At 37.9% G+C, this 10,000-nt stretch overlaps 3 protein-coding genes across 3 annotated transcripts in view; all 3 read right to left on the bottom strand.

The window, feature by feature from the left end:
* Positions 1-375, bottom strand: part of LOC138049442 (uncharacterized) — a 4,910-nt gene extending 4,535 nt beyond the window's left edge. Inside the window, exon 1 of the mRNA XM_068895720.1 lies at positions 250-375. The gene's annotated coding sequence lies outside the window, so the exon portion shown is untranslated. The remainder of the gene's footprint in view (positions 1-249) is intronic.
* LOC138038676 (myosin-2 essential light chain-like) overlaps positions 1-2,578 on the bottom strand; it is a 15,403-nt gene extending 12,825 nt beyond the window's left edge. Inside the window, exons 1-2 of the mRNA XM_068884671.1 lie at positions 2,419-2,578; positions 2,190-2,324 (exon numbers count right to left, since the gene is read on the bottom strand). Of these exons, the coding sequence (XP_068740772.1) occupies positions 2,190-2,324; positions 2,419-2,449 (166 nt within the window). The 5' untranslated portion in view covers positions 2,450-2,578. The remainder of the gene's footprint in view (positions 1-2,189; positions 2,325-2,418) is intronic.
* Positions 2,579-3,507: 929 nt separating this feature from the next.
* LOC138038665 (myosin-2 essential light chain-like) overlaps positions 3,508-10,000 on the bottom strand; it is a 7,175-nt gene continuing 682 nt past the window's right edge. Inside the window, exons 4-6 of the mRNA XM_068884662.1 lie at positions 8,729-8,899; positions 6,824-6,901; positions 3,508-5,129 (exon numbers count right to left, since the gene is read on the bottom strand). Coding sequence (XP_068740763.1) covers positions 5,101-5,129; positions 6,824-6,901; positions 8,729-8,899 — 278 coding nt within the window. The 3' untranslated portion in view covers positions 3,508-5,100. The remainder of the gene's footprint in view (positions 5,130-6,823; positions 6,902-8,728; positions 8,900-10,000) is intronic.

Genomic DNA, 10,000 nt, shown 5'->3' with positions numbered 1-10,000 from the left:
ACGCGGTACAATTTTTCATCGCCACAGTAAACCAATCCCATACAAATTCAGCAGCGACAAAAACTACAAGGTTTCTTCCAGAAACCTATGATTTTAGATTGGCAATAGCTCACTCTTTCAGCGATATATCTACAAAAGACGGCAGAAATCTGCTCACTGATGACAAAGGTGCTATACAGGGCAAAACTCCAAATAATTAATCTCAACAGTGTGCAAAAACCTTAAAAATAGGCTCAAAACAAAGCTTACCGTCCCATGAAACCGGCCATCTTCTTTAACCTCATCCACGTGGTCTTTATTTCCCACAATTCCGTTTGAAAGTTGGAATACCTTAGCATAAATTTGAATAAGCCGCCATTCATTTGGGCCGCCATCTTGAATTTTTACGCTGCACATTTGACATGACCGAAATCGCGGGCGCGGGAGCTCGGCGTGCATCTTTCTTTCCCTGTTTTATAGATAACCAACCGTAGTAAGTCAGTCATCAAAATTATTATTTTCACTTAGGAAAGCACAAGAAAGCACATTCCTAAACGTGTGAAAAAGAGTCAGTCTAGTCCAAATTTGCCACTCCAACAGAAAGTGCTTTATTTTTTCATGAAGCTTTGGAAGCCTTGTTTGTTTAATATCTTATTCAAAAGAAGAGATTTCAAAAACATCTTACGTTGGTAATTAAAATCGCACTCAGATCTAACCCCAGTGTTGTTTGAGTTTTCCGCCCTGAGCTCAAATTATCCAAAACAGGTGACAAGCATGCTTCATTAGGTTGCGCAATTATCGTTATCTCCCAATGTTTCAAGTTTTTAAGTCGATCGACACTACTTCTCAATGTTTCAAGGCAAAATGGTGCCCTCTTTGCCAAGATTGGAGTTCTACGCTCACCAGTCTTGCCTTTCGTCTTCAATCCAGATTGCATTTAATGATTTTCGAGAAGCCCAGTTTGTGATGACAGATTAAGTGAAGAAGGTATTTAATAAACTTGCTGGGTCAACTGGGGCTTAAATTTTCGCCTAAAGCGGTAACAGTGATTCGGTATGCTTGTAGTGTTTAGAACGCTATTAATCTCGAATCCAAAGAAGTCTGGGATGTTACTGGAGTGGTATCTGTCACAGCGATAATAGGCCACTACAAGAACACAATAGTGGCCCAGTATTCTGCAGTTACGCTATTGACTAAAACTAAATGAATTCACTAAACGATCTTTTAATTGTAATTTTACCCAAAACATTAAATGAACGATTAAAGATAACATTTAATTGCTAGTCCGTCTCAATTACCGTCATGTCTTCATAATCGCTGGCATTAAATAACTACACAATAAACACCCGCTGCTCTGGAAAAAAATATCTCATATCTCAAACAGTTGGGATGCCTTTTCCGCAGCAATGATAGTTTGCAGTGACATTTTCTTCCTTTACAACAATGACTGTGTTTCAGAACTATTCGTTTGATGTCGTCTGTTTTGTCTTTAAATGTTCGGGCTCGGCGAAATGTACTTCGTATTTATTGTCACTGGGCGTGGAATTTCTATACAGGGACGATGCACAAGGCAAATTTATTAAGACTCAAGAAACTTGCTTCTATATTAAAAATACCAGCTTCTTCTCTCAGCATTTTCAAGTTTAATTACTTTTTCACTTGTGCGTCGTAGTGTTACGTGAACCCGATTTATTATTTAAGTATCATTTTCACGGCTCAGAAATTCTGAAAGTGATTTTCGCCAGACGCAGTCTTGTGTAACAAAATAACAGAAACCTTAATTGTTTCGTTTGAATAACAAAAAAATGGTAGAAATTTGACGATAAAAAAACTTGAAATTGTCATCTTTGGACGTACGAAGGAAACAGCATTAGATAAAGCTTGACAAATGAAGGCTAAAGCAAGACGGGTTTTTTGGCTTCATACCAAAGAATTGCACTAAATTGGTCCTTTGTTTATAGTTTCGTCAAGTCGTCAGCCCATAAACTTTAGAAGTACATTAAAAATCTGCCCTCATTGGAAATTTATAGATTGTCAATGAAATCTATATAGCTCTGCAAGTTTTCAACTCTCCACACAAGAAATATTAGTGACGTTAATAAATGCCGGGGAGTGTAGCATACAACATACTCTAAATAATACTAAATCAGTCTTTGAACCATTTCGCATCATATAACTCGTGATGCTCTGATGTCCAAGAAAGCACTTACCGATTTCTTTCTCTATCTTCAAAATGTCTTCGTCATCGGGATTTAGATTTAACGAGCGAAGCAGGCTTCCGATCTGCTCACACTCAATCTTCCCGTCACCTTCTGTATCAAAGAGGCTGAAGGCGTCTCGGTACTCTGTGAATTAACATCATGCCCGTTAACTCCACGGGAATAATTTCTCGGGCAAAAAGGGTAAGCCGACGGCATTATTTATCAAGTGAATATTTACCATCCATCTCTTCTTGCGTCGGCTGCGACATGTTAACGCTAGCGAGTTGGTGTGTTGGTTAAGTGAACGAAACGCGAGTATGTGTGACGGATGAATGGAGCAATTTATTTGAGACGAGGAAGTCGTGGAATCTCAGGGTGGAGTCACTTTGACACAACCTCATAGGGTGGCGTGACATTACAGGAGATTCGGTTTACCCTCTCCTCTCTGAGGAGCAAACCACTGAGGTCACGACATCTGTCCTAATCTGAGAGCCACAGCTCTTACCGTCGTTCCATGGTTGGGTACCGTCTTGTTTCAGAGCCGAGCTACATTTGTCTAAATAATTTCAATCATTGGTGGCAGAAGGTCCGAGAGCTTCTGTTGGTGGTGATACAAAGTTTAGAGGGTTCACCCAAAGAGTCTGGAATTCTACGAGAGACTATCTTACGAAGGACATCTGTGTCCGCCCGATGTTTTGTCTTCAATTTTGAACCTTCACGGCAAAATTAAGTAACGATCTTCTCAGATCAGTACGCAGACAAAAAATCATTTTGTTGGCCTTCTCCGTGCGGCTGTCTCAAAGCGCGGGAAAAGCGTACTTGCTCTTGATTGGCTGAAATTAAGTGCGATGCTTTTTTAACCAATCACAAGAGTAGGAATCAGATCCTCAAATGAAAAGTACGGAAGGTATTTTCTTCTGCTCAACTTTTCGAGGCAGAGGTATCAATTAGCAGCAAATTAAGGCCAAATCAATAACCACCAATTATCTATCGTAGTGAGGGTAAACGAGCGGCTAGGTAAATATCCACCACCAGCCACGGAGGTCAATAGTTGTTTTAGTATGTACCAAATTTACCTCCGAGCTAGCGAATTAGAATGCGCGGAGAGCTCTATTCACTTGTGGGGTATAGTACACCAATGACGGATTTCCACCACTAACGGACAAAGACGTAACCACCAAAATCATTCAGATCATTTTGTTTCTGTTCGGCTGCTAATCGAAGGTGAAATATCACAGTCAAAAAGTTAACCAATCAAACACGCGAAAAGTACTAAATATACGTACACATTATATCCGTTTTGTGCACAATGCTGAAAATATGAAGATTAGATGCAAATCATAGATGTTTATTTTTTTTAGCAAAAGCATGTAAAGCTATATTCCACAGTATCCATTCGTTGTGTGTAGAAAAAATATTATTATGAACAATAAACTCAATAAATCCCATTATTATTATATTAATCTCTCCACTTTATATCATTGGCGAAGTTGTTGTAAAACTGGTCACAAGATAACCATGACAATGTATTGATTTTAAAGCTCCTTCTATAAGTATAGAGAATTTGAAGTTCAACTTTCAACCACTGGTTGGACAGTTGGCCTCAGAGTGGTCAAAACCAGACACCCACAACATACAACAAAATCAGCCAATCGCGATGCTGAATATATATCAACTGATTCAGTAACTAGAGCGATTGGCAGCAGTGAAAAAAGAATTTGTTGATTGGGATTTGAACCTCTGAGCGCATATGTTAACGAACGGCGCAATAATATTATTACACTTAACTTGATCAGGACAATTTAGCCTGGCATAACAAGTGATTTAACAAGAATCAGAGTATCTAGGAGAGGCAGTATGCTAATGTGAGTCCATTAGAGGGGGTCGTGTCGTACCTCATTGAACGGCTTCAGGACTGGCCAAAGGAACAATAGAACGAACAAAGTTAACAATAGATTAAGCACAGAAAACAATAGGAAGTGCGACACTATACAGCCAATGAAATATAGTGTTCAACAAGAGGTACGACCCTACCCATTAGAGGGGGCAGCCCCATAGACAAGTATATATTTTTGCTGCTTTCTTTACTTGCATGAGGATGATTGACCAATAGCCAGTAGCTATCATTATTATTATTTAGGTAAACAAATGAAGTCTGATTCTTGACTAATTCTTAATTAGGCATTAATTAATGCTGTAACCTCTAGTAATATTGGTGCTTGCGGTGGTCTTCAACTGAGAGTAGATTTCACATAAAAGGCTAAGGTCATCAGAACCATTCTCATCTTGTATTTAAATTAAGGCCAAATCACAGCTTTTCTTTTCAAGCTCTACCCAATGGTTCTTTAAAAACGTTAGGCACTATATATACTTTTTTCAGATTTGAGTGCAATTGAAGAAAATACAGAAAAAAAGTCACCCAAAACAGTTCACGAAGTCTTTGATTTCCAGATGTTTAAGGTCTACCCCATTTGCTTCCACATCATTTATTTTTGACAAGTACTGTTTGACCAACATCAAATAAACCATAATGGCAGGCATGCCCTGCTGATATATTGGGCTTGGTTGCTCGAAAGCCAATGAACTTAATCCACGATTAGCGTAAACTTTTGTTTCATGTTTTCAACTTTTCGGTGAAAGTTTCTTTTGCTTATTTTTGTCTTTCAAGATTGACTTCTTCTAATGTAAAGTTTTGCTGAATATCAGCTTTGAACAGCATTTGGGAGTAGAGAAATAAACTCCTTGGTTAATTTTTAATCTGGGATTAATGTTAATTGGCTTTTCAACAACAGGGCCTAGATTTCTAAACCAATTCGACAATCAATGCATGTTATCCTTAGTGTATAGAAGAAGTTATAAGTATAAATCACAGACGCTAAAAAATATAGGCATCTCATTTGCTGCAGCTGATGCTGATATATTACCCAGACATAACCATCTTCACAAATTCTGTTAAAGTAAAAGAAAGAAATCACTTATTATTAACTGTACTGGTAACTAAATTTTAATCAAAGAGCTTTCATATGTCTGGAAGGAAGTTGTACACAATTTGAAGAACCAATGTAGGAGATATCTCTCAGATAGTAAGCACGCTATGATTGGCTAATGTAACAAGCAAAATTCTACAGCAGTACAGCAAACTAAATTTGAAATTTTGATGCAGAATTTTCCATAAAGTTTTTCATGTTAAAAGCAACAAACTTGTGAAACTGTTTGAATCTTGCAAGCAACTATTTCAAAAAGCCAATGAGATTGATTTATTTTTCAAATTTTTACGAATGACAATCATTTGTGGCAGTTAAACGTTCCACTAGACTTCAACAAGTTTCCTTGAGCTTTCCCGCATAGATAATATTACCTCAGAGATACAATAAATATCTATAATTTTAACCTGGTTTTCTCGGTCTGTACTGCAAGTTACAGATCCGCATTTTGGGGTGCAGGGACGGCGAAGTTGTTAGAGCACTCGCCTCCCACCAATGTGGCCCGGGTTTGATTCCCAGACTTTGCGTCATATGTGGGTGACTTTGTTGGTTCTCTACTCGTCCCAGAGAGGTGTGGGTGAGCTGGTTTTTCCCTTTCCTCAAAAACCAACATTTGATTTGATTTGCATTAATTTGTTAATTTCAGTCAGTGTCCCCAATTAGTGCTCCAGCACTAGTAGACTAGACACTTAAATATTTAAGTTCCTTTCCTTTCCTTTAAAAAGTTTTTTGCCCTGTTGATATGGTCCAAGCGCAATTCAACATAAAAGACTTTGACTGACTTCCAGTATGGACCTCAAACTCAGTTAGAGAGAGGTATGCATTGCACTGTTAAGGTTAATTTTATTGTTTAGATCCAAAATTAATTAACTTTAACTCTTTCCCTCCTAAAACAGCCACTTGTAGGTTTTAATCTAACCGCGGAAGTTCTTACTCATCAAATTATTTGGGAAACCCCGGCCCTTCAGGGTGAAAGAGTTAAGGATCACAATCCACAATAGTATCAGCTTAAGCAAGGACGACCACGGCGGCAGCCGCTACGAGAACGCCACAAAACAATAGGTTTAATGAGCAAAAACAATTATTGCTCTGCATGCCCTGCAGGTGTGTTTCACATTTTGATACATTTCTTTGCTGTTCTTGTACAAACAACAGCACGAAATGCCCACATTTGAGGAATTTTCAATTTTTTCTCCAAATATCCACATCGTTCATGCCAATTTTGGTTTTGGAATGTTGATACACACTTTCCATGCAGAATTACTTGAACTTAAATTGTAAAATTGTTACGATAACTGGGAAATAATAATTTTAGACAACATTCTTGTAGCCGTTGTCATTGTCCTTGCATACGCGATGTGAGTTTGGGCTGTTCATGGTAAATGTTTTGTAAGTATGCACAAGGTGTTAGCATTAAAGTTGTGATTAACAATAAATCAGCAAAATTACCCTCTTATTGGGACATTAACCCATTGACTCCTGGGAGAGAGACTAAACAGATTTTACTCTGTCTAACATCAGACGATTTTACTGGTTAACTGGGGATGTCCGAGAGCACCTGAGGAGTCAATGGGTTAAGCGCAAGCGTTAGGGTTTTCCTAAACTGGCTCTTTATTATGGATTGAATATTTTTACATGTTTTTGTCACTTTGTTCATACCTTCATAGTTTATCTGTCCTTGTTGGTCCTCTTGTCCACTCACAAGAAGATCAACCTCTTCATCAGTCATTCTTTCTCCTAAGAAAGTGAAAATGCTTAATTTCCCTGTAAGAGTTGCTCCTGCACTCAGCTTGCAGATCTGAGCAATCAAATAATAATTAGGAAATAAACCCCTTTCCGCAGCTGGTATGTCCGCTGATAATGTCCGCAGCGGAGAGACAATTTGTCCGAAAGATGAATCTTTGGCCAAGAAGTGAAGCTTTGAGGGCAAATAAGAAATTTTGAGGATAATCTCTCAGCCAATGACATTATCAGCCAACATACCAGCAAGCCACAAAGGGGTTCATTTATTATATAACCCTTCCATTAATTTTCATATCATGCAAAAAAATGCTCATAAAAAAACCAGTGTTGATCTGATGGCAATGCTTTGTATTTTTTTCGATGCACTGTTCAAGATTTGACTAGAAAAAAAGCGTGTCGGTGGCAGGAAAAAAATCAAATCATTTAAATTGTCACTGCAAGTCAAAAACCTGAAAACAAGGTGCTTTTTTAATGGATGGGTTATAACAACATACTTACTGTATTACACAACAAGCAGCACCTCTTTCGCTACTGAGTTAGTCAAGCATGAGGAGAAATTATACAGGAACGAGAAAAAACTGGCCGCATGGCTCCCTGCTTCTTGAGTCCAGATTCCGTGTGGCCAGTTTTTTTCTTGTGCCTGTATTCTCCTCATGCTCAACTTAAACTCAGCTGTTTGAAGTCTTAGATACTGTATTTCCAATAGAAACAAACATCAAAGAAATGGACTCAATGACTGTAATGAATTTGGAACTACTAGCTGTAAAGGGTCCATTTCTTGTCGAACTTGAATGTCCAATTCGTACATCCTGTAATGAATATGCATTTCTCAAACATAATTAATTAAGTAACTTTCATTTTCGACTTAAAACCCTTTATATTGGGATTTAAGTCTAAGCACCCATTTCCATTTCAAATAGCACTCACGATAAACAGTTATTAAGTCTAAGCATGCACCCATTTCAAAATGGTTAGCTTTAAATAACTGTACATGTGTGACTTGCATGTTAACTCGCATGGCTCAATCGCCATGTTGGCTCGCATGATCTACAGGCTTGCATGGCTTTCATGGCTTGCATGGCTTGCACATTGTGCATTAATTAATATAAGTAATCAAGTAAGAGGGCAAACAAATGCTACAATGCCTATCAACACACCAGTCTTGTATCGAGACAGCACAATCAGCAAAGAACTCATTGGTAATTGAAACAGTGCTTAGTCTTATGAAAGTGAAATTTCTTATTTGCTGTTACAAAAATGAAAAGCACAAGCCAAAGGCAGCTTAGCCCAGTGGTTAAATGTGTTAGATTTATTGCATGATTTGGGATAACATTATTCTTGTTTAAATCTCACTCTGACCATTGAATGCTATTAGTCAAATCCTAAATTCACCTAGAAACATTATGGCCAACAGAAGACCCCATATAAAAAGAAATAAACTAAACATTTTTGATGGCTTAAATTTTGGCACTCAAGACTTATCTTTAATTTTGACAATTTTAGAGTTATAATTAAGTTATTTTGCTATTTATCATCTTTGGATTAACTATTTTCTGCCCCTCTTACATGGCCTTGTTTGCTATAATTACCCACAAGAGACATATACATCACACAAAACATCATCATTTAATGGTGAGATCTTTTGTGTGATGTCTCTTGTGGGTAATCATAGCAAACAAGGCCATCTAAGAGGGGCAGAAAATAGTTTATCGAAAGATGATGAATAGCAAAATAATTTAAGTATAAATTTTGTACTTGACCAATCATAAAAAAAGGTCATATGATGGTATAACTTCCAAATAAAATCTGAATAAACTCTACCTAGTCCTGTGAGCACATGTCGCAGCTCCGCAGCTGATATCTGCCCATTCCCCTCTCTGTCAAACACCCGCAGACCATCCACAAAACCTTCACTGGAGCTGTGGATTGGCTTTTTCTGGCCAATGGAGAGGAAGATTGGCAAAAACTCCTCAAAAGCGATACGCTTATTGCCTGAAAAGGGACACAATGTTAAGCCTTTTACAATGTGAACATTGTAATGATAATATTGATGAGGATATTGCAGAATTATCTTAATGCCGGATGCCTTTGTGAGAACCAACAAAAGTGTTGACCAAGTCCAATCTCATGGTTTCGTTATTAATATATTTTTTTTGTGGGTAGGTAACTAGGAACAGTGTTAAAGAACATACAGTTTGTAACCAGGCAGGCAGGGAGTGCACAAAAATTCACAATCTTTACCTACGAGGGGGGACTTCACTCTTCGTTGATCAGTGGGGATTTTTTTGCGTAACATGGTAATAAATATGATGAGCAAGTAGTTAATTAGTTTATACTCCATTGATTTACATGATAAAAGCCCTTGAGTGACCTCTTCTTTGTGATAAAATGATCTTATCAATCCAATCTTCTTTTATTTAGGTCACAATGCACATCCAGAGAAGAGTATCGTTTAACAAAATTTGCTGTTTTGCAGAGAGCTTTTGGATCGAAAATATTTTCCTGGAAGGGAAGGGGGGGGGGGGGGGGGAGGGCTATCTTCTTTTAATATTTCCAATTCCCTGCTGTGGCCCAGGTTGGAGGGGGGGGGGGGGGAGTGTTGAGGAGTTACTTTGACTGTTGCATTCAAATGAAATTTACATTCAACAAGATGGACTTACTGCTTGAATTTCACTGAAGCTTACTTGCATCCGTAGACCCATTGATTAAAAGTTATATTTTTAATTAAGGACCTTCTATAAATACGGATATACTGGACGATTTTAACATAAAAAAGGGATTCCGACAAGCAGTATTCATTCGTTGACCAATGCACCCCACAATATATAACGCCGAAGGGAAGTTGACTTGAATACAAGTATTGCAAACTTGTATAAAATTTGCTTAGTTCTGTAAAGCTCTAAACTGGTCAACACTGTTAGAGCGTAACACTGTATAAATAAATACTGGGAAACCAGTTATCTCGTGTTAACCCATGAGAGACCATACTTAAATTACCGCAAAACCCTCTTGTGAAACTTTAATACCCCAAATCAAACTCTCTTGGATCTGAAAAATTCATTACGCCTACTAATCGGATTGTTTAAGTTCAAG

This window comes from Montipora capricornis, chromosome 1 (genome assembly GCF_036669925.1).
Source record: "Montipora capricornis isolate CH-2021 chromosome 1, ASM3666992v2, whole genome shotgun sequence".
Lineage (NCBI taxonomy): Eukaryota > Metazoa > Cnidaria > Anthozoa > Scleractinia > Acroporidae > Montipora > Montipora capricornis.
Note: the sequence above shows the minus strand (reverse complement) of the source record. Positions and strands in the feature narration are given on the sequence as shown.